Raw genomic sequence first — 24,521 nt, forward strand, 5'->3', positions numbered from 1 at the left:
AAAAAAAGACTGTGGTAAATTTAAATGTTCCCCACTGGTTTTGTTGGAATAAAAATGCTAAATCACACCCCAGAAAACATTTTTACAGGTGAACCAAAAGAAAATAAACCTTTATAACAAGATTTAAAGCCAAAGTCCTCACACAGCTGAGCTGCTAACCTTTCAGTACAAAAACAACAAGTAAATACACTCCCTTTTGAGCAAAACTACAGGATTTATCCATAAAACACTGTAGAATACATGCTACAAACTAGAAATGTGCAGTAGCACAAACAAGAAATAAACAGGCGCTGTTCTGTTTCTATACTGGCAGTGTGACCAATTTAAACTATGAGAAATGTTAACCTGCTGTCAAGAGCCCAAACTGGAGTGTAGCAAGCACAAAAACACACCACACATCACATACTGATGTTAATCTGTTTATTAAAAAGAAACCCTGCACGATGACATGACAAAGTACAGTTTCCCCTGTTAGTACTACTTGTACTAACCAATCACTACCCTCTGACACAGTGAAAAACAGAGCGGAAAAGTTATAACAAAGAGTTTTCTGCCTGAATGCTAAGTGCTACAGCTATTGACTGTAATAAAGCTCAGTTTATTTCCATCCTATCGTCACACGTGTAGGAGAAATCTCCAGCCTTCTATATGTAGCTGGGCAGATTTTGCAATTTTAAATAAAGGGAAGTGACAAAGTAACAGAAATAAAAATAAACATAAACAATGTATTTAAAGGGGAACTATTAAGCTCATTTCCAGCTCCATGCTACAGTGGCTTTGCATGACTCGCGATACAAAATAATCCTTATTTATATACTCACATATCTTATACTGGGCCTTAGTCTGAAACAAGCTGATTAAGCTCCTCCTATATTAAGATTGGGGAGAGCCCCACTGGTGAGACACAGACCCACTGGACTGTGAACGATGAATGAATGAGATCCTTAGATTACATACCGACCCTGTTTAATACGAGCATCCCCTGCTGTAACCGTATATTTTCAAAAATCTTAACAGGTCCCCTTTAACAGACAGAAAGTTTCTTTTCCAGGCTGCTACAAAAATTAAATAACTGCATACCCAGGATGACAAAATACAAATATAATGAAATTCATAATCAACATTCTCTCGCACAGAATGAGATTTAAAAAAGAAACGGGAATGATCGGTCCTGAAAATTCATCATTTCATGTGTAATGTAACCAAAACTGGCTGCACATACACACAATAAGGCTTCATACATCACTTTAAATAGGTAACCCCATTTCCATTTCATTAAACAGGCCTCCGTTTAATGTCATTTCACGATTAAGGGAATGTAGCCTGTTGAAAAAATAAAACTGAAAAACAAAACAGCCGTTTCATTTGTGCTTCAGCTCATTTAGCTGAAATATTCTGGGCAATAAAGATACAGAGCACAGGTTTGAGCCAAGAAGAGCAATTTCTTTTTTTTTTTTTTGCCTTTTCATTCATAAAAACTCTTCATTTCTATCATGTTTGAACCGCGTCCATTTCTGTGCTCACCTAATGTAAAAGATCATGGCCATTTTAAAAAAGCAGAGGAACATGAGAGGTACGGTCCCATTACATCGTTCACCATATAACTGAGCGCCACCAGCAAACTAGTACCTGTGTTATCACTACAGTATTAGTCCACTCATTTCAACTGACAGACTAATGAGACCGCACTGTACAGCTGAAACTATTGAGAATTGCGCAAAAATATTGTTGATGTGGAACCGAGGAGAAAGAGGGGCACCTAAAAGGCACATATAATAAAAGGAGTGGTGTCAGCTGTGCTTAGTAGTACTCTGCTGGACCCTGTGGAGGAGTGTTCATAGCTGTCTCCGGTTGTGCACGGCTGTTAGGCGCCATGTGAGCGTCGGGCTCAACGAAAATGTCGTCCCAGTTCAACATCCTGCTTTGGGTGGACGAGTGCATTGCTTCGCCGACTGAGGTTATGTGATGCACGCTGCCGTCCTCCGATATTACTGGGACCCCTGGCCCATCTGTAGTCCACGAGTACGACTTCATCTGCACTGTTTTACACGGAAGCAGGCGGTACAAGTTGTTGCCGCCGTCGTCTTTCTCCTTCCTCCCGCAAGGATCCTGATTGTGAACTTGCTTGCAGTGAGCGGAGAGTAACTGGTAGTTTATAAACATTTCATTGCACAACAAGCACTGGTACCTCCTCTCTCCTGTGTGGTGGATTTCATGTTTAGTTCTGTACTCGGCCAGGGCAAACACCTTGTTGCAATAACGACACGGGTACTTCTTTTCCCACGAATGGGTGTTGAAGTGACGGCGCAGACTTGGCAAACACACGTAGGGCCGCTTACAGACAATGCACACGTAGAAAGTCTTTCCATCCATGATGAGCTCGTAGTGGTCCTCGAGCTCCGTTTTGGTCCTCTTCTTGTTTGGTCCTGCCTTGGGTGACACGGGTGTTTTTTCGAAGGGTTTCAATGGTGTCGCCATAAAAGCTCTCTTCCCTTTATTGGCTTTGGAGCCTCCTTCGCCTGGATCGTCTTTCACCGGGACAATGTCATACGTATTTTCTCCAATATTGGCATACACCTTGCAGCCTGACGAAATAGAGTCGATTTCCGTGGCTGTGCTGAGCGTCACTGTCTTTTTACCCGTTATAGCAGATTTGGGAACATTTGTTTGAAGTGTCGAACTTTCCGATAAATCAGAGAGTCTTATTTTGAAGTCCCCCTGCTGAGATGAAGTAGACACTTGCTTCTTGTGGACTCCCATTATGTCGCTGTTTTCAGGGGGCTGAGAGGCACTCGATGGCTCTGGGGTCAAACTGCTTGTTCTGGCTGGTGTTGTGGGAGCACTTCCTGAGTAAACTCTGGCAGGGGAAGACGAGTTGTTGGAGCTGCTGTCCGGGCTCTGTAGAGGGCTGCTGTCTATTAAAATTGGTTTAGGACAGCTGATGCTGGGAGGATTTGAAGCAGATGGTTTCGAGGGAGTGGTAGCTTTGTCTTTGCATTCTGAAACTGCATGATTTGATTCTACATTTTGGCTTGACGGGACATTTTCTGAATCCATTTTCTCCAAATCAATGACTTCACCACAGCCGACCACTTTGTTCTGACTATCTGTTTTCGAGACAAACAGAACGTCGCTGTCCGAGTCCTCCTCGTTATCCGCAGGCTTGTTTACCTGATTGAACTCCTCCGCAGATATTGAGAAGGACTCTGTGATGATCGGCATCATCTCTGTAGATGAGTCACTTTTGCTTTCTGCCTCCTTAGACAAACCAGGAAGGCCCTTAACTTGTGATAATGGTGAACCCAAGTTTGCAATGAACTTTACTCCCAGTATCTGCCCGGCATTGATGAGCTCTTCGAGCATGTCAGAGCGGACTCTGACAATCTTAGAGCTGTAAATATAGTTGAGAATCTGCTCAAAGATCTCAGGCCTGATGAAGCTTAGTTCAATCACTTGCCCAGCCACGGTAAACAGCTGGTGGAAATACGTACTTGAGGCAGACAGGATAGTTTTGTGAGCTCTGAACTTCCTGTCCTGTATAATGATGGTGATATCGCAAAATAATCCGTGGCTCCGCTGCTCATTCATGTTCTTCAGCACAGCTGCTGAGTACTGTGTGTCGGTCGCAGATATCAGCTTCAGACTCGGCATGTCTACAGAGAAAAAGCAAATCATAATCAAACCTGTGAATGCACAACAACGTGAAGCAAGTAACATTTATTCATATCCAAAGCATTTTTCATAGAGTCAACAATCACTAAGTACTAAATAAAAGGAAATGCACAAAAAAGTTTTTATTTAAAGAAATAGAACTACAATTAAAAAATAAAAGTTAAGTGGCATTAAAAAAAATGAAACTAAGATAAACAAAGTACAGGTTCATTTTTAGATTTAAATTGAATATTCACATTTTGAGTAATTTTTAACTTAATAAGCAACTATATTTGGTCGGTTTTTATTTTATTTTCCTGGTTTCTTACCGTTTTCTTCCTAAATTTTGGGATAAATAAAGTTGATCTTATCATATTATTATATCATGTCTTAATTATAACGTGCCACCATGCAGAGCAATGTGAGTTACACAAGTTATGTCAACAGATAGTAAAAGAGCTGGCTCAAATTCAGTTTTGCCATTTCCTGCATTTCCAGTTCTAACAGGAACATCAAAACAACCCAGAACAATACATGAGGAGGTTCAGCCTGAATCATGGCTCATGTTTTGGTATAGCTAGAGTCATGGTGGTCTAGGAGCTATAGGGCCCTTTTTTTGGATAGAAACAGTTCACTCATTGGTCAGTCTGTTAACTCAGCATCTGCAGGCGACTGTTTCAACTAATAATAATAAAAATAATAATAAATTGTTTATTGCTTGATAAACTGAATAATGGAAAAAGGAGAGAAAGTGGTTCAATGGGACACTGTATAATATAAAAGAGTATAGTTGAAAAACTAATGTTTAAGCTAACACTTTACACTGCTACTACAATGTCTTCCAAATATTACAAACTAAAGGCATCTTGTTCTTTTTGCTGATTCCATTTGAGGTCACTATGACCCACTCTTACTGTATCCTTGCATCTTCCTGTACTACATTAATGAATCTTCTGTGGTCTTCCTCTTATCCTCCTGCCTGGCAGCTCCACATCCAGCAGTCTTTGTCCAGTATATCCACTAACCTTCCTATGCACAAGTCCCTCTGACATACTGATTTCTAATTATGGCAAAATCTTCCACTCTGCCACCTCCAGCTTGGCCTCCTATATTTTTGTTAGTGGATTTATTTATGCACATAAAAAAATATCTTAATATAGTTCTTGGTATCCAGGGTGGGTTTTTTAGTTTAGCTATTATCGGTTTCAGTGTTACGTTTGTGTCTTTTTTACTCACTGTATTATAGGAGATATACATTTTGGCAGTTTAGATCATGTATTATAATTTCAGTCACAGGCAAGTGAACATCTTCTCCTTAGCAAAGACTAAACCTAAAGTGATCATCTGTATGTTTTTAGTTTAGTTTTTGTTAATTATAACCTTGGACAGCATAATTCCGTTTCTGTGCACACAATGTCAGACATGCTAATTACGTTAGCCTGGCAACAAAAACAAAACCGTCCCTTAGCTGGCGCTAGGTAAACGTTAATTTGCGGGACATTTTTAGCCTCTTGCGACACCAAGACAGATTGAGGAACATATTAAAAAGACATTAAGGGGGTATTAATGCAACACTGAGAGCGCAATTATTATCTCTACTGAAGCTTTTAAGACATCTATTGCTAACAAAGGTAGCACCGTTTCCTCCTTAATGAATCGCGGCCCGCTGTTTAGCATACTATTAGCATGCCTCTAGTAGAATAGAGGCCAAATCGAAATCCTCTCTAACAGCAGCGTTAAATTGATGAGGTTTACCTGCAAACCTTGATGATTTTGTCAGGAGTGAGCAGGGTGGCAGCCGGCGGATATGTTAATGAACGACAAACAATGGCTAACAACAACAGAGAGCCTCACTTTTCATTCTCAGCCACCAGGAGTCGCAGTCGTAAGCGATTATAAGCATTCAAATGCAAACTATGTGGCTTTAAAGTACATTTAAAAACAGCGTCCTAGCTTCATATAAATACAAATAAAGCTCAGTTCTGAGGTTATTTCAACTGGAAACTGTTTACTTTTTGCACGCCGGTTAGCAGCGCGATAACTGCCGGTTCACAAGTCTCGCCTTCAAAATAAAAGCTCACAACGGTCACGGGTGAATAAACGGTCAATTGAATAAGTACCTGCAGAATAGCGTTTGAATTCATCCTCTCTTTTTAGGCTGGAAGCCGGCGGTGAAAGGCCGTTGAACTCTCTCTGAAGTTGATCGTACATCATCTTCCTCTTCTGGCCCTGGTATGGGTTATACTTTTCCGCGTGTTTTGCGTCGTAGTGCCTCTTCATATTGAACTCCTTGAATAAAACCTTCTGCTTGCAGATCAGACATGTAGCAGTGGTTTCCAGTTCCGTGAAAAAGTACTCCTTTGCGCATTTCTCCTCCACGGGCTTGCTCACGGGTTCCTGTTTTCTTTTAACTTGAACTATAGAGAGCGACATCTCGACGTGCCGAGCTGCTCTGTTTCTTTGCTGCTAAAAAGACTCAAATTTAGTGAACACGCAGTCCAGTTTCCAGAGATGTTGAGTTGAGCAGTAGGAGACACAACCGTGTGTTGGTCGGTTAAACCTCGGTAGTTCCGGTGGCGCGTGAGCGCGTTGCGAAAAACCGGAAGTTGGGTTTTTCACAGTTTTTCACAGCCACAAAACTCTCGGACTACCCCGCGTCCCACCCCCCGCCCGACCTTGTAAATGCAAAATAAAATAAATCAATATTTTTTTTTTGACCTGATATAAAATTAATGATTTTTTGTTTATTCATCCCATGTTTACCTGTGAAAAATAGGCTAACTAAAACAGAATTATTACTGAATTTAAAAAAAAAATGTACAAAGAAAAATTTTCAAACATTTTGGAAATTTCTATTTTTATTCTTTGGTTAAATGTTTAAATTGTAATGCCTACTCTAAAATGATTAAATCTGCCCCTGACAAATCTCCCCTCATATTAGTGATTAATTAATCTAAAGCTAAAACAGAAAGTAATAAAAAGTAAACTCCAGCTTAACATTTGGAAAAAAATAAAAAAGATATCAAAACCACCTAAGAAATTATATATTTTTTATAGTTGTTACTGTTGCTATGAATTTAGAATAAAAAAAAATTAAGAACAGCCTATTTTTTTTCTTTACATAGTGATTATATTATACACTTCAGTATAATTCATACCGTATTTCGTTTTTCACAATACATATTTATCAAGAGTACACAGTATACACAAATTAAATTAGTTATGCTTTCCTTCTCAGTTTTGTCATCTGAAAATACTGACATGCACATAAACTGTCTACAAGTATACATGCAGGAATTGTTAGCAAATATTTCCCTATAAAACTATTCAAAAAAAACTTAAAGAAAGTATAAGCCAAAGAAACATAGATAAATATCCTAAATTAATCTGACTGGTTTTACTGGGACTTATTCCATACATATTGCTAGTAATTATGCAAGTTTTGAGGATTTTTTCTTTTTTACATTATTTTAATGCAAGAAAATTGTGTTATATCAATATGTTGGGAACTGTTCTCTATGACATCTGACGTCGGATTCTTTTTTGGGACGGACCAACCAGTACTTCCTGTTATTAAACGCTCTCTGCGTAGGGAGAAGAAGATAAACTGTGTGCGACATCTTTTAGATCTCCTCTTAGATACTGATTACTTAGATACTAATTACTTAATTACTTTTTACCCCGTCCTGTAGTGAGTCTCTCACGGTCAGAGGGCATGCCTCTGTCGGATCGATCGAGTTCTGACGGCGGCGGGGAGCCACGCAGTCCTCGGGCCCGTAGACCTCGGACCCGCTCCCGCAGTCGCCATCGCAGCGGCAGTCGCCATCGCAGCGACAGCCGCGACCGTAGCTTGTCTCCGGACAGCTTCGGACCCAAACTTCCTAAGCCACGCAACCGTGAGAGGGAGCGAGAGGAACGGGAGCGTCGATTCAAAGAGGCCAGAAACATTAGACGGATCCGCATAGGAAGTCCTCATCGTAGCCGCTCCAGGTCCAGATCCAGATCAAGATCAAGGTCCCGATCCAGAGAGCGCCATAACAACAACAACAACAGCAGCCACAACCACAGCAACCACTGGTCCGAGCCTCCGGGAAAACACGGCGGCCTCAAAGATGATTATTACTACGAGCAGCAGAGGGACGACGCTCAGCGGCAGAGACAAGAGGCTTTTATCGCCAGGTATGAAAAGTCTAACATCACTGTGAAAAGCTATCAAAGCCTGAACCCTGCAATTCCCATAATACAAATCAGTCCTCAGGTACACGAGCCTATTGGTGCATTTTATGACGTGCCACCACTTCAGATGAACAGTCCTCTGGAGGTGGAGGGCTCGTTAATGCATCTGTTACCAAAAACCAAACGGATGGAAGCCGTCCTCTTTTGATTTGCTGCTAATCTAAGTGTAGTTTGACATTTCAGTTAAAAACACGTTTTTGCAAACTTGTGTTTTAGGCGCCTGCAGGAGAGGGAGAGGATCGGTGAGCTGGGTTGTCCTGAAGTTTGGGGATATTCACCCAGAGTGAAAGAGCCAGAGTAAGTGAGGAACATACTGTTAATTTTGTGTTGGGTTTGTGGAGACACATGTCTTTAAAACTGCACATATTTGTAAAAGATTTTTTTTAATTAAAACTGTCTTAAATTCTGTGTGTCTTGGTCTTAGATGTTTTTAGTCTCATCACCGTAAGAGTTTCTGTTTCGCAATGACTTTGTTTTAACCAATTTTTCCACCTTTTAAATCTTACTTTTCCTGTTAAATTTTATTTAAGCAGTTATTTAAAAGGTCTTGATGTGTCATACCTGTTGGCGCCCTGGCAGAGACATCAGGCGTTGTTCTGTCTTATTTTCAGGTATCAAAAATTCTTTTCTGTATTTTTTTTCACCTCCATCAGCTCCGATGAGTTCACACCAGTTGAAGAAGACGAGAAAAACAGCAGTTCAGAATCAAGCACAGAAGGTACACAGAGTGTGGACACACATAAATTACAGCAATCCAACATTTTCTGTGAATTTATAACAAACCCATTCTGTCTGTTATTATCAGAAGAGAAGAAGAAGAAAAAGAAAAAGAAGAAGAAGTCCAAGAAGAGAAAGAACAAAAAGCACTCAGAGGACAGTGAGCTTGAATCAGATTCGGATGGTAAGATGAACGAAAAGCACCCTTTTTTTGTTTTGTTTTTTCTCTAATCAGATTCATCAGTTTAACTGTCTTGTTTTTGTGTTTCAGAGGAAGAAATAAAGAAGAAGAAAAAGAAAAAGAAGAGCAAAAAGTAAGTTCTGATACGAAGCTGTGCATCAGCTCTGTTTACGTGGTAACAGCCCATTTGACTAACCAAGCATCCTGTTTCCCGTCAGGTCTAAGAAGTCCAAGAAGAAGAAGGCGAAGAAAAGCCGGAAGGAGTCCAGCAGCGACTCCAGCAGCGAGGCCTCAGAGGACGAAGAGGAGGAAGATCCCAATGGGGTGATGTGGGTGGAGAAAACCTCCATGGATGAGCATGTGGTCGGCCCCGAAGCTCCTCTCACTCACATGTCTCAGAACGATCGACCTTTGGAGTGAGTCACTGTTCGGGGTTAATTCCTGCATTAACAAACTTAAAGAGAAAAGCATCTAACCCTAATGTAGTTTGTGTTGAATTCCCAAACACAACTGCTGTTTACAGTGGAGTGTACCTGTACAGCACAGTACAGAAAACTGATTAAATGTCTGAAAACAGAAAAAATAACAGAGGTTACGTATTTTCAAACTTGCTTGCTAAACGGTGAGCTTGAAGACTGGGATTTTTTTAAAAAAAGTGATAGTAGAGTTGACTTTATTGAAGATTGCTGATAATTGATTGGGTCTTTCAGTTTTATTTAGGCTATTAAAAAAAATAGAAATCACCGTGATTCAGTTTATCAGATGTGACAAAATAAGACAGACTCTGTTAAACATTTCCACCACACAACTTGTCTAAATCATTTGGCAGAATTTTTGATAAAAGCTTCTTTTTCTTTTTTTTCCTCCTTCCTCCAGTTTCGGTCACGCCCTGTTGCCAGGTGAAGGTGCTGCCATGGCAGAGTACGTGAAAGCTGGCAAACGTATCCCAAGAAGAGGAGAGATCGGTCTCACCAGCGATGAGATCGCAAACTTCGAGAAGTCTGGTTACGTCATGAGTGGTAGCAGGTACGTAATGTTTAGAAAATGGAAATTTTTCATGAAAAATTAGGTCAGCTGACTGCCTGAATATACTGAACGATCAGGTTTTTCTATCAACAGATATTCCACGATCTGCATTACATCTTATCTTTTACAGAAACATACTTGTTTTTCCCCGAGGGGAAAAAGAGCTGATTGCTTTAAATGTTGTTTAATTTCTTTACTAATCTCTGCACATTGTAACATTTGCTTTAGCTTGTGCTCTAGGCTGGGTTGAGTTGAGCAGATCCAGAAGCGTGTTCAGCTTTTCTTCCTGTAATACTGACAAATTTTTCGCCCCGCAGACATCGTCGTATGGAGGCCGTGCGTCTGAGAAAGGAAAACCAGATCTACAGCGCAGACGAAAAGCGAGCCCTGGCATCGTTCAACCAGGAGGAGAGGAGAAAGAGAGAGAGCAAGATCCTGTCGAGCTTCAGGGAGATGGTGTACAGGAAAACCAAAGGCAAGGAGGAGAAGTGAACGACCAGTTTGTCTCCTGTTATTGGAACCTTTACTCTTTGTTTGGTGACCTGAGGTGTAAAGCTTTTTTTTTCCTCTCAGTTTGAACTGAGTGTACAGTGCAGAAGTGTTTTAACTGTAAAAATTGTGTCTGAGAAGTTTTCAGTTGTATTCTCCTTCCCTTTTCTATCCATCTCTTGTAAATCTTTTCAAATGCTCCCAACAAGAATGTTAAATAAATTTTCACTATCATATCTTGTTGCCATTTTAATATTTCTTTCTGTTTTTGCCGGGAGTTCTACTATAAGTGATAAATGCATCAAGAGTAGAAAACAATTTAGGAAAAAAAGAGCAGTTTGTAGTATTATTGTTTTTTAAAGTGCAGGAGGTCCTCAGACTGAGTGAACCACTTAAATAAGGCCTTTTTCTTTTAAAACTAAGTAACTGATCTTTTTTTTTTGTGAAGAGTTAATTGTAGCATATTTAAGAAAGCTTGGCAACAATGTTACCTTCAAACTCTGAATATTTAAAATAAACATTTGCCAGTATTTTTGAGCAAATATCTGAGCAAATAGCTTCTTAAGAACAGAAAGGAACCACGTGAAAATTTCAGTACTTAAAAAAAAAGTTTGAGCTGTGTTGTAAAGTACAGCCAAATCAATTTTACAGCCACTCCAAGACCACAGTCTAAAGCAAAAGTCTGCTTCTTTGTTCCAAGCATTTTCTTTTTCATTTCAAAATATGTATCAGATATATACTGCCGGGCCAAAAAAAAAATCACTTAAACGTTTAAACGTTTGATGAAATCAAATCAAAGAAAAACAACAGTAGAACTCAGGGCTATGTTTAATAGCATTTCCACACGCACAATGCGAAGAGAACTCAAGGGATTGGGACTGAACAGCTGTGTAGCCATAAGAAAGCCACTAGTCAGGCAAACTGGAAAAAAGGGTTTCAATTTGCGAGGGAGCATAAAGATTGGACTCTGGAGCAAAGGAAGAAGGTCACATGGTCTGATGAGTCCAGATTTATCCTGTTCCAGAGTGATGGGTGCGTCAGGGTGAGAAGAGAGGCAGATGAAGTGATGCACCCATCATGCCTAGTGCCTACTGTACAAGCCTGTGGGGGGAGTGTTTGGTCTGGGGTTGCTTCGGTTGGTCATACAGCAGCAGTATGTTCTCCAAGAATGAGGTCAGCTGACTACCTGACTATACTGAATGACCAGGATATTCCATCAATGGTTTTTTTCTTCCCTGATGGCACGGGGATATTCCAAGATGACAATGCCGGGATTCATCTGGCTTGAATTGTGAATTAGTGGTTCTGGGAGCATGAGACATCATTTTCACACATGGATTGGCCACTCCAAACCTTAACCTCCTTGAGAATCTTTGGGATGTGCTGGAGAAGGGTTAGCGCAGCAGTCACAATCTACCATCATCAATGCAAGTTCTTGGTGAAAAATGAATGCAAAACTGGATGGAAATAAATCTTGTGACATTGCAGAAGCTTATCAAAACAATGCCACAGCGAATGCAATTGTTTCAGCTTCTTTAACGTCATTATAGTACATCAGTGGTCAATGTACATTTACTTCATCTGTTTTTTAAAACCTTTATTTATTTACGAGTTGAAAGTCTTGTGACTTCTAAGATGTTTTTCACTTGTGCAATTTCTAAAAATTGCTAATACAGAATTATTGTATTTTTTTTCTTACAGGGGATTTTTTTCCCACAGCGTTTCATTATTGCTTGTTTATATGAACATTTTTGTAAGCACAAGGAGGACAGTAATAGAAGTTTTTTTTTTAAAACATATTTGTAAAAAACTGAAAGACATAATTGAACTGTATTGAAAAAAATGTATGGATTAAGATCACGTCTTTTTGTTTTGTTTAACAGTTATTTGTTGAAGCCACTCAGAACAATAAAGTTAGTTACAGTTAATGTGATGCTGCAGGAATTGTATTACAGCTAAATGATAACAGCAGGTACTGTTATACATCTCAAGTCCAGTAAACCTGTCAACATTTAAGCAGATATAAAAAAATAAATAAATAATAGTAACTGCACTCCTCCTTCTGTTACTGGTAGAAATCAATATAAGAAGCCTCACAAGATTCCCAGTGTGTGGAAGAGTTTAATCACCCATCTTAAAAGACTGAAAAACACAAACAACTGAATGTTTAATATAATCATTTAATGTACAACAAAGAACTTTCTTCTCCCGGGTCTCTCCAGGTTCCTCGTCAGTGGATGTTCTCAAGTCCCTGGTGAGAAAAAGAGAAACAAATAAGGATTAAACGTAGTTATACATGAGCAGCCATTGTGTTCATTTAAGCTAATAACTCATTTTGTGGACTTTTTAAGTCTCCTTTTATGCTCTACACATGACTAACACCCCCATCGCTGCCTGTAAATCCTCAGTATTTTACAAAGTTGATGGATTTTGGTGATACCTGATGACCGAGAACAAAGAAGACCACCGTGTGGTACTATATGAGGCTATAGTATGGCATCTGGTTATTTAGCAGAGAGCATATGGGATGATCAGTTTGCATAATTATATAGTTTAGGTTAAAGTATCATTATAGGAGACAATTGGATAAAAATTATTTCTGTGATGAAGTTATAGCCATTTGAAAACGCACCTATGTATAGATGCACCCCAGATCCTGCAAATGTGCTACCAAGAGTGCCTCCATGAAACGACTAACTGAAACAAACCTAGGGTTTTGAAAGTGCACCGTATTTGCACATACTGTTTTTTATGAAACTGTGCACACTACTGTCGGGTAGTTTAAGCGATTTTTATATTTATATGCAGTTGTAGTCTCAGGGGAAGGCTGTAAGTTGGACACTTTGCTATTCATTAGCATTACTTATTATGGGCAGAGGGAAGCTAACCTTGGAGTCAAAGTAGCGTCCGGTTCCTGACACTCGCTTGTCTCTGTCCATGAGATACCACTGCCACGGAACCCGAGCAATCCTTTTCTCCTGCGGGGGAAAAACACACTCTTTATAATCCAGCAGTCTGGTACACAACACGAGAACCTGCTGGCAGCGCCTGCGTCCTCACCTTTCCTCCGTTAGTGAACTTGTGGATCTGCGCGGTGGCGACACCGGGGATGATCAGACACACGGTCATGATGCCGAGTCCGGGCAGAATTTCATACCACATGATTACAGCGTCTAACTGTCAGGGGACAAAGAGCAACTTCGAGGACAACAAAGTTGCCCCAAACCTACCTAACGCTGTTTATTTATCCCAGAAAGTAGCAAAATGTCGACCGTCAGCACGACCTACGTTCCTCTTCCAGGACAAGACAATAACTTCCTGTTGAAGAATTTCAAGATAAAATACTTCAATTCAACAATTCATTTTGATCGTAAATTTAAATCGATGATTACTTGATTAAATTATCCTTTTACTGTCAAAAGACGAAACCGATCGGACATGGATATGTTGGGAGGAAAAATAGTGGTAAAAATTCTATAATAATTCAAATTATATGTTAATTGTTTTTTATGGACACTTGTCATTGGAAAAAAAAACGTACAAATGTTTGTTTAGCTATTTATAGGTCAACGTTTCGCTATTTCTTTATTATCTCAAAAATTTTAGTTTAGAGTTAGTCTGTCTCCCCCCCGCCCCAAAAAAATCGACTTAAAAGCACGAAATTTTTAATTATGCACTCTTTTTAAAAAATCCTGATTTATTTAATTTCCTTTCGTTCGTTTGTTTTTTTTTTTGTTTTTTTGTTTTGTCTAGAAATCCCCAAACACGACGTTGTTAAAACAAACAAACAAAAAACCCACGAACTCAACCGTGTGAGCTTTTAAATTGAAGTGTATCTGAAAGGCGGAAGCTCTTTTTGGCTCATGCTAGCATTATTTCTTTCTAACATCATTAACTAACCTTTCCGAATAATTCCTTTCAGGGACAAACTAATTAAGAATGTAAATAAAACAACACAAAATATATTTTAGTTATTAAATTAATTGCCTAGGCACAATTGAGTTCATGTGCAGCGCCCCACTCCGGCGCTGATACTGAAGCGCAGCGCTAACCGTCAGTGAGGAAGTTCTAGTTACTTCGTTCACTAGCAGAGGCTAACTCGCTGAAAGGTAAACAAGTCAGCTGAATGAGATGAGACCCAAGTCCCGGATTAAGTAAAGTTTGCCGCAATGAAGGAAGACAAAGAAAACAATCGACCGAAGGAGAAAAGGGTGGAGATAAAGTGTGAAGATGGAGAAAAGACGGAGAAGTCCAAGGAAAAGAAGGAGGCCATGACAAAGGTAAAACTTGCTAGCTGCGTTAGCTCATGTTGCTATAAACCGCCAGGTTGATAAAATTGCAATATTTTTATGTTGTAGTGTTTTATCATCTTTCACGTGTATAATGATACAGTGCGCGTGAACTTAAGAAATCTGTTTATCAGCCCCAACTTTGTTCTCCGGACAATAACTTCACCTATGATTAAAAAAAAAATAGATTGTGATCAGACGACTACCACCAAGTCTCACCAAAGAGGAGCTGGAGGAGCAACTGCAACCGCTCCCAGAGGTGGACTATTTGGAGTTCTTCTCTAACGACACGAGGTGAGTTTATCTGTAAAGATTCCCTCACTGTTAACAAAAGATAAATATACTCGTATATGTGTGACACATGTGTTTTCCTCTTTCAGCCTTTACCCTCACCTCTTTGCAAGGGCTTATATCAACTTCAGAAACCAAGAGGATATAGTCCTCTTCAGAGATCGCTTTGATGGATATGTATTCATTGACAGCAGAGGTAACAACACCCAGCACGCCCATGCGGGCGGTTTATCCTTCAAGCTCGGGTCCTCTACCAGAGGCCTGGGAGCTTATATATATATATATATATATATATATATATATATATATATATATGTGTATATATATATATGTGTATATATATATATGTGTATATGTATATATATGTATATATATATATATATATATATATATATATATATATATATATATATATATATATATGTGTATATATATATATATATGTGTATATATATATATATATATATATATATAACACCCAGCACGCCCCTGCGGGCGGTTTATCCTTCAAGCTCGGGTCCTCTACCAGAGGCCTGGGAGCTTGAGGGTCCTGCGCAGTATCTTAGCTGTTCCCAGGACTGCGCTCTTCTGGACAGAGATCTCCGATGTTTTTCCCGGGATCTGCTGGAGCCACTCGCCTAGCTTGGGAGTCACCGCACCTAGTGCTCCGATTACCACGGGGACCACCGTTACCTTCACCCTCCACATCCTCTCGAGCTCTTCTCTGAGCCCTTGGTATTTCTCCAGCTTCTCGTGTTCCTTCTTCCTGATATTGCTGTCATTCGGAACCGCTACATCGATCACTACGGCCGTCTTCTTCTGTTTGTCTACCACCACTATGTCCGGTTGGTTAGCCACCACCATTTTGTCCGTCTGTATCTGGAAGTCCCACAGGATCTTAGCTCGGTCATTCTCCACCACCCTTGGGGGCATCTCCCATTTTGACCTCGGGACTTCTAGGTTATACTCGGCACAGATGTTCCTGTACACTATGCCGGCCACTTGGTTATGGCGTTCCATGTATGCCTTGCCTGCTAGCATCTTGCACCCTGCTGTTATGTGCTGGATAGTCTCTGGGGCATCTTTACACAGCCTGCACCTGGGGTCTTGCCTGGTGTGATAGACCCCAGCCTCTATGGATCTTGTACTCAGAGCTTGTTCTTGTGCTGCCATGATTAGTGCCTCTGTGCTGTCTTTCAGTCCAGCTTTGTCCAGCCACTGGTAGGATTTCTGGATATCAGCCACCTCCTCTATCTGCCGGTGGTACATACCGTGCAGGGGCCTGTCCTTCCATGATGGTTCCTCGTCTCCCTCCTCTTTCTTGGGTTTCTGCTGCCTGAGGTATTCACTGAGCACTCGGTCAGTTGGGGCCATCTTCCCAATGTATTCTTGGATGTTCCTTGTCTCATCCTGGACTGTGGTGCTGACACTCACCAGTCCCCGGCCCCCTTCCTTCCGCTTAGCGTACAGCCTCAGGGTGCTGGACTTGGGGTGAAACCCTCCATGCATGGTCAGGAGCTTTCTTGTCTTTATGTCAGTGGCTTCTATCTCCTCCTTTGGCCAGCTTATTACCCCAGCAGGGTACCTGATCACGGGCAGGGCGTATGTGTTGATGGCCCGGATCTTGTTCTTACCATTCAGCTGACTCCTCAGGACTTGCCTGACCCTCTGCAGGTACTTGGTGGTTGCAGCCTTTCTAGCGGCCTCTTCATGGTTCCCATTTGCCTGCGGGATCCCCAGGTACTTGTAACTGTCCTCTATGTCTGCAATGTTGCCTTCTGGTAGTTCAATCCCCTCAGTTCTGACTACCTTCCCTCTCTTTGTTACCATCCGACTACACTTCTCCAGTCCGAACGACATTCCAATGTCATTGCTGTATAGCCTGGTAGTGTGGATCAGTGAATCGATGTCTCGTTCACTCTTGGCATACAGCTTGATGTCATCCATGTACAGGAGGTGGCTGACAACTGCTCCGTTCCGTAGTCGGTATCCGTAGCCAGTCTTGTTAATGATCTCACTGAGGGGGTTCAGGCCTATGCAGAACAGCAGTGGGGACAGAGCATCTCCTTGGTAGATCCCGCACTTGATGGTAACTTGTGCTATGGGCTTGGAGTTGGCCTCTAGTGTTGTACGCCACATCCCCATTGAGTTCCTGATGAAGGCTCTTAGGGTCCCATTGATCTTGTACAATTCTAGGCATTCCAGTATCCAGCTGTGGGGCATTGAGTCATAGGCCTTCTTGTAATCAATCCAGGCAGTGCACAGGTTGGTCAGTCTGGTCTTGCAGTCTCGGCTGATTGTTCTGTCTACCAGTAGCTGGTGTTTTGCACCTCTGGTATTCTTGCCAATTCCTTTCTGTGTCCCGCTCATGTATTGACCCATGTGCCTGTTCATCTTAGCCGATATGATGCCTGACAGGAGCTTCCATGTAGTACTGAGGCAGGTTATTGGTCGGTAGTTGGAGGGGACCGGTCCCTTCTTGGGGTCCTTGGGGATCAGGACCGTCCGGCCTTCAGTTAGCCATTCCGGGTGTCTTTCGTTAACTAGCAGCTGGTTCATTTGTGCTGCCAGACGCTCGTGGAGTGCAGTCAGCTTCTTCAGCCAGTAGGCGTGAACCATGTCGGGCCCTGGTGCTGTCCAACTCTTCATACTGGAGACCCTTTCTTGGATATCTGCCACTGTGATGGTTACTGGACCCTGTTCAGGGAGGTCGCTGTGGTCTGCCCTCAGATCCTCTAGCCACTGAGCATTGCCGTTATGGGTTGCATCCTTCTCCCATATGCTCTTCCAGTATTGCTCCGTCTCCAGCCTTGGTGGTGCTGTTCTCTTATTGTTCCCTTGCCACTGAGAGTACACTTTTGCTGGTTCTGTGGAGAACAGCTGGTTTATTCTCCTGCCTTCTATCTCTCTGGTGTACCTCCTCAAGCGGCTGGCCAAGGCTGTGAGTCTTTGCTTGGCAGTTTCCAAGGCCTCAGGTATGGACAACTTGCTGTATTTCTTAGGCACCTTCTTTGTCGCACCTTTCTGCAACTCCGTTAGTTGGCTAACCTCCCTCCGTGCTACTTTGATCTTGCCCTCTAGCCTCCTTCTCCATGGAGGGTACTGCCCCTTGTGGCTGTTCAACTTGTAGCCAAGCATCTCACTGATCACTGCTGCCGTATTGTAGATCAGCTTGTTAGTGTCGGTAATCGTGGTTGTAGGTATATATATATATATATATATATATATATATATATATATATATGTGTATATATATATATGTGTGTGTGTATATATATATATATATATATATATATGTGTGTGTGTGTATATATATATATATATATATATATATATATATATATAGGGAAGAAGTTACTAAACTGATTTAAAGATTTCCGTAGGAAGGACCCGAAGTTTCATCTTTTTCCACATGATGTTTACGAACAGGTCAGGAGTATCCTGCCATTGTGGAGTTTTCACCTTTTCAAAAAACTGCCAAGAAAAGAAGTAAAAAAAAGGATGCAAAGTGTGGAACAATTGTCGAAGGTAAATATATTCACCCCTTGATAAATACAATTCATCTACTGTAAAACAGCATGTCAGAAAATAAGGAAAAGCATTATAGGTCCACTTTAAGTGCAATTTAGGAACACATATAAAGATACAGAAAAAGTAGTCTTGCTATAATCATTAATGTGTTTATTTGTGTTTCATTTGACTTTAAGATCCAGATTACAAAAGGTTCCTTGAATATTACAACGGGGACGACGAGAAGCTAACGTCTACACCTGAGATCCTGTTGGAGGAGATTGAGGCTAAATCAAAGGAACTCGTTGGTATGTTTCGCAGTCAAATACTGATAGTTTTCAAACAAACGCACTGCAGAATGAATAATTTTTATAATTTCCTTTGTTCAAGCTAAAAAAACAACTCCTCTGCTGGACTTCCTGAAGAATAAACAGGTAAATAAGTTCAGGTCGAGATGTGTATATATTGCTGAAGGCTGGCCTCACACATTTTGTTTTAATGTTCTTCAGAGACTCAGGGAGGAGAAGAAAGAAGAGCGAAGGAGGAGGGAACTCGAGCGCAAACGTCTGCGCGATGAGGAGCGTCGTAAGTGGAGGGAGGAGGAGAGGAGGAAACGCAAAGAGGCAGAGAAGATGAAGAAGCTCGAGAAACCGCTGGAGAAGGACAAAGACCAAGCTAAAGACGAGCCAAAGATAAAGGTGTGTGTGTGCAGTAGTTGAAAGAATAAGCTCAAAACTGTGTCCAACTTTCAGTACTTGATGCGTGTTTACTTTTTCTGTTGTAGCTCCTGAAGAAGCCAGAGAGAGGAGATGAAGGCAACCCGGAGAAGCCAAAAGAGAAGTCCAAGAAGCCAGAGAAGCCAAATAAAGAGGACAGATCTTTGGGAGGTTCTGATCATAAGAGACGTCAGAACATCGAGCACAAGGAGGATCGAGGAAGGAAGTTAGTTCATCACTCTTCTTTTAATTGTCCAAATACATTAACCTTCAACCCTCAAGTGAACAAGCTATTTTAGGTTGACCCCATTATATTTAATACCGGAATGATGTTAATGCCAGAGGAGGTTTGAGCTCTGTGGGTATTGAGCCAACAAAACATTGTTGACACTCTACTAGCCTCAGCTCTCTCTGACTTCACCTGATCTCTCTTTGTGGTTGAGTTGATGTGGTTATTTAATACTTCCACTCTGCAATAGCACTGCTTACAGTTGATTGTGGAAAATGTAGGAGTTCCACAGGAAGACTGTTGTTGTTATGTGTGTTGGTTGTTTGTTTGTTTGTTTTTTTTAAATAAATGTTTGTAAAGGCAGACTACATGGATTGCTACTTGATTTTAATTAAGAGGTGGCTCAATACTTACTTTCATATAATGAAAATGGTCCCTTATAGGTTCAGTCAAGCTTGTGCTTTTCCCACAGAGGGGACGAAGATGGGCGGAAGGAGTTTAGGGAGCGTGACACGGATCGAGACAGAGACCGAGAGCGCGAGAAGGAGCGTCGGCAGAAAGAGAGGGAACGCTTCAAGCGACAGGATGAGGAACGTCGGAGAAGAAGGGAACATCAGGATGGAGATAACTCCTTCAAGAAGCGGGAGGAGGAGGTTAAAAAAGATAAACCCTTGGAGAAGAAGAAGGGTGAAAACATGCCAGACTCCCCACACACTGAGAAGCCAGAGAAGCCTGCTAAGGACAACAAGAAGGAGGACGGTGGGAAAAGAGAGCGGCTACGGAATAAGGTAACTGCCCGTAGGTCTTAAATCATCACACGATTTCATCCAGTTGTGTTTCTGAGCCTGTTCTTTGTCTGTATCAGGACCGGCCTGCTATTCAGCTGTACCAGCCAGGTGCAAGAAGCCGCAACCGTGCTGCAGGAGGAGGAGCTGAATCCAACTCCGCTGACAGAAAGCCAGATACCGAGGCTAGGAAAGTGGCTGAGAAAGAAGACGACTGAGCAGATTTCTACCTGCAGCATTTTTACGTTTGGCGAAGAGAGAGGAGACAGGCCTGTGGGGCTCAGAGCAGCAGAGTGGCATCTGGAGGCCACGTGCAGCACAGCATCAGGGTCTCCCAGTCTCAGAGGCAGAGGTGTGATTGTGGAGCCTGTTAGTGCCTAAATGTGACCCTGTTTAGTTTTGTTTGATCAAAGAGGTAAACTTTGGAAAGAGTTTGGCTGTAGGGCACATTAGTGAAGCCAAAGCTTTCTTGGACCACATAAACTCAAAGTGACCTTACTTCAGTAGCGTTTCTCTGATGGAAAATGTGTGGTAGGCGCTGAAAACTTTAGCTTTCAACTTGTCTTTCATCTAAAACTCACTCAAACTTTCCAATCAGTCAGTATTTCTACATTGCAGAGCTCTACAGCATAGTTTCTACACTCCTTAATGATTTTCCTTTTGTAGCATTGGCACTTTCAGTTTGAAGTGTACACATAAAAATGACACCTTTGGCTCAATCCCAGCGTCCATGCTCACAAACCTTTGAGTTGTGCTTGTGTTAAATGTGTGAGGGCTACACGTTTTAACTCCTCCATGCACACCATCCTTAAGCCCAGTTTCTCCAGCCTTTACCTTAGGGAACTATTCACAGTTCACAGGAAAAGCCAGCAAGTGAGAGGAGCAGCCACCCAAGAAGTCAACGCAATGCACTATATGCCTTATTACACTTTTTAAAAACGTATTATATTTCGACTAAATCAAGTAAATCCATTATATGACAGGTCGCTCTTGTCTCCTCTGTTAGATGGGAGCCTGGAACACAACAGATCAGACAGACCCTAGGCCACAATAATAGAAAACCTATTCTGGCTTTAAGGTTCCTGTTTATACCATTTTGATCCATGTTATACTCGCACACTCACATTACTGCTTTGAGGGTTTCATGTTTAGGGCATAGGGTTCGGCTTTACTCTGCTTGGATAGCCGTACAATTCATATATAACATGAACTGGCAGATATAATCTGCGCTTCTGTTATCTGGGATCAACTGTTTTCATTTCATTCAGTCAGTGACAAAGGAGAAACAGCCATTTTGACTAGACTGGCATGTAAAATTGGAGCTGACTCGACCAATCTGTGGCCTTTCCTCTTTTTCTAATCTCAAACTGTCCTTAAAACATTCATCTGCGATGCTCTAATCTGAATGCAGCATGGAAACATATCACTGCTGGTGATGCTAACATACTGTAGCCTCTTTTGACTACTAATAAAAGAGATCGTCACTAAAGTCTGAGTATCTTTTTTTTTTTTTAAGGTATGAAGTGATCCAGTATCTGGATTGTTGATCAGTCATAAGTGGGGGAAAAAGCTAACAACCTAGCAAATACTTTGATGTTGAGCTGTGTCTTTAGCTTGTGTGCAGTAGAAAGAGACGCCACACTTAGTCCTTTGAACTAAAGAAATAAACAATTGTCCATCAAAAGAAGTGTAAGAATGTTAATAAGGAACTCACGACCTTGTGCTTGGATATTACAGAATCAGCATAACTCAGTACAAAGTAAAATATTCACATTATAAACTCGTGGTAATGACACAGTTTACATGCAGATCTATCCCAGATTATTGTCTGCAGACAAAACAAAAGTAAGAATAAACAAAAGCCTTTTTTGGGGGGGTTATTATTTCGTTTATCCTGCAGGTTGGACCTGGAACATAACGACGCGGTTTGCCGTGAAACATTTAAATGAAATAGATTTGCATGAAAAAAAAAAAGTAGGTGTGCTTGGACTTTGCTGTGGACATCAGCAGCAGGAAGCAAGGATAAAAGCGAAGCAGCAGCACTTGGAGGTAATGCTACAGCAGCAGTTTTTCTTTGGGTGTTTCTTTTTTTTAAAGCTGAACTTCAAACTGTGGGTTAGTGATGTGACATGACTGAAAGGCTCAGGTGAGAATGTGCTTCGGCTTCTTTCCTTCTTCCGTTCATGTTCACTTCAGCCAGAGAGGTGCTACTATGCACGGTGTACGAACCAGAAGGAAGTTGGCTCGGTGTTCGGAAGCTATTGTTACACTTACAGCAGCATAATGTGTTGTTTCCAGCTGGATTCATATTATTTCAGCTCACCTGTCTGGTATCGGAGCTTCATATGAGGTGTGTGAAAAGGGGCGGAAAAAGGAGAAAGTAGTGCGCCTATAAATGAGCCTGCAGGAGCCCAGGGACTCTGAAATAAAACCAGACTAGTGCAATTCAAATGGATAGATAACAACGATCCATTCTGTAGTGTTACACTGCATTTATCTCGTTTTCTTTGTTTATCTTATTTTTCTTCATGATTATTACCAGATGGATGCAGGTGAAGGCAAAATTACAACCTTTAAATGGGATAAGGAGGATTTGAAAAGTCAAAAAAGAACAACAAAGAGCCAAGGTGCTCCCAACCTGTGGAAAAAATGTCACGGCATCAGCGGTTATGTTAGAGACATGACTGTCAAGACTGCTTTGGTGCTCTTTCAAACAGGTGGTGTTGTCATTGTGCCATTGAACAAATGCTCATTCAATGGGGCAGCTCAGTTGGAACTGAGAATTTTTCACCAGTAAATGAGGCAAAGCGGCAGTTGGATGCAGAGACAACAGGGAGGGCAGAGAAAACTTAGAGGATTTATATCACAGTGAAGGAGAAGTCAGAAGTTTGCTTCGTTCATTGTGGTCATGAATGTCAAGGTAATTTGGGGCTTTTTGTTATTTCTTGAGCTGTTTCTTTTTCCAGGGTGGAATGATTGTACAGCATACGACTTTAATAACTTAAAAACAGGAATTGGGATTTTCTCTAATCCACACACAGTAACAACTATATGGTATACACAGGATCAATGATGTAGATACACTCAAATCTTTTAATGATACTAGTAATAACTGGTAGTTTCTGTTTGCCAGCATAAAGCGGATTTATTTGACATCTTGATGCATGCTCAATCATCCAGGTAAGTAAATCTCCAAAAGTTGATTCTGTTCATCTGGACTTTTGGAGATTTATTTGACAGCACTCACTGGGTGGACCAATACTCAGGACAATTAAAAAGTTCAAAGAACTCAGTGAATATCTAAAAAGGAGAAATGTAGGTTTGCACAAATTGGGAATATGTCTTGGAATAATTTCTAAACAACTACAGTCAAGTTTTACATCTACATCCTGCTCCAAAAATCGACACGTTCAAGTTTGACCTAAAATTTGGAGCTGCCCACGTGGAAAAGCCAAATGCCTTCTGGAGAAAAGTTTTTTTCATGGTCAGATGAGACCAAGATTTGACTATTTGGCCACAGTAACAAGAAATACGTTCAGAGGAGTAAAGGTGATGTTTTCAAACCTGCTTAACAGCAGCTGTACCAAATGTGAATCATGGTGGTGGTAGCATCATGCTCTGGGGCTGTTTTGCTTCCAGTGATACTGGTACATTGCACAAAGTGGATGGAATAATGGAGGAGAGGACTACTTATTTTTCAACTTCGCCTCAAATCAACAGCTACATGGTTGAAACTTGAATACAGCAGGGTGCTCCAAGAGGACAATGATTCTAAACACACATCAATATTCGTTTTGAAATGGAAAAATCAGGATAACATTAAGCTTCTGGGCCTCAGCGCTATTGAAAATTTGTGGACTATGCTTAAAAGCCAGGAAACCAAACAATTTAAGTGAACTCTATCAATTCTCCTAAGAAGAGTAATCAAATGTCCAGCCAGAATAATGCCAGAAGCATCTGCTCGAGATGCAACTTGCTAAGGGACATTTAACTTAATATTGCATACTTCAGGATTAATGAAAATCCAAAATAAATTCAAACCCGTGCACCCAGTTCTTGTTTTTTAAGATCATTAAAGATGCTGTACAATGTTTTTACCTTGGAAAGAGATCAAGAAATCATTAAAAGCTCAAATTACCATGACATTCACAATGACTTCCACTGTAGCATAGCAAAATAAATAAAAATATAAATAAAACTCCTTTTCTCCACTTGTAGTTATGCTCCTACTTCTGTTTTTTTCTGTTTCTTCTCTAAAATTCATCTTAGGATTTGGTGAGTGACAAGCATCTGTATTATGTTGTCTGTGGTTTACTGAGTATAGACACCTGAGGCCAGCACTATGGCTTCACTGAGGCTAACAACAGCAATCAGGCTAAGCGATGACACAAAGGCAGTCAT

General features: G+C 41.1%; 4 protein-coding genes across 5 annotated transcripts; 2 read left to right on the forward strand and 2 right to left on the reverse strand.

The window, feature by feature from the left end:
• Positions 1–403: 403 nt before the first annotated feature.
• zbtb33 (zinc finger and BTB domain containing 33) lies at positions 404–6,256 on the reverse strand. 2 transcript variants are annotated; one of them, XM_082502879.1, is made up of 2 exons: positions 5,772–6,256; positions 404–3,653 (listed from the first exon to the last, which is right to left on the reverse strand). In XM_082502879.1, the coding sequence occupies exons 1-2, from the start codon at positions 6,082–6,084 to the stop codon at positions 1,801–1,803; spliced, it is 2,166 nt and encodes a 721-aa protein (XP_082359005.1). In that variant the 5' UTR covers positions 6,085–6,256; the 3' UTR covers positions 404–1,800. The 2 variants fall into 2 exon arrangements, with proteins under 2 accessions (XP_082359005.1, XP_082359006.1); XM_082502880.1 differs by lacking the exon at positions 5,772–6,256 and adding an exon at positions 5,407–5,699.
• A 936-nt stretch (positions 6,257–7,192) lies between these two features.
• nkap (NFKB activating protein) lies at positions 7,193–10,536 on the forward strand. Its single transcript, XM_082545028.1, has 8 exons — positions 7,193–7,830; positions 8,104–8,184; positions 8,541–8,605; positions 8,693–8,788; positions 8,876–8,918; positions 9,004–9,201; positions 9,662–9,811; positions 10,129–10,536. The coding sequence occupies exons 1-8, from the start codon at positions 7,367–7,369 to the stop codon at positions 10,301–10,303; spliced, it is 1,272 nt and encodes a 423-aa protein (XP_082401154.1). The 5' UTR covers positions 7,193–7,366; the 3' UTR covers positions 10,304–10,536.
• A 1,865-nt stretch (positions 10,537–12,401) lies between these two features.
• ndufa1 (NADH:ubiquinone oxidoreductase subunit A1) lies at positions 12,402–13,614 on the reverse strand. The gene is made up of 3 exons (XM_082502021.1): positions 13,361–13,614; positions 13,189–13,278; positions 12,402–12,551 (listed from the first exon to the last, which is right to left on the reverse strand). The coding sequence occupies exons 1-3, from the start codon at positions 13,460–13,462 to the stop codon at positions 12,531–12,533; spliced, it is 213 nt and encodes a 70-aa protein (XP_082358147.1). The 5' UTR covers positions 13,463–13,614; the 3' UTR covers positions 12,402–12,530.
• A 523-nt stretch (positions 13,615–14,137) lies between these two features.
• On the forward strand, positions 14,138–21,609 carry upf3b (UPF3B regulator of nonsense mediated mRNA decay). Its single transcript, XM_082502011.1, has 10 exons — positions 14,138–14,580; positions 14,777–14,883; positions 14,970–15,076; positions 18,310–18,408; positions 18,588–18,698; positions 18,781–18,824; positions 18,900–19,088; positions 19,175–19,332; positions 19,808–20,123; positions 20,201–21,609. The coding sequence occupies exons 1-10, from the start codon at positions 14,470–14,472 to the stop codon at positions 20,336–20,338; spliced, it is 1,380 nt and encodes a 459-aa protein (XP_082358137.1). The 5' UTR covers positions 14,138–14,469; the 3' UTR covers positions 20,339–21,609.
• Positions 21,610–24,521: the final 2,912 nt, after the last annotated feature.

The sequence above is a fragment of the Aulonocara stuartgranti genome, assembly GCF_965226115.1.
Source record: "Aulonocara stuartgranti genome assembly, chromosome: 2".
Taxonomy (NCBI): domain Eukaryota; kingdom Metazoa; phylum Chordata; class Actinopteri; order Cichliformes; family Cichlidae; genus Aulonocara; species Aulonocara stuartgranti.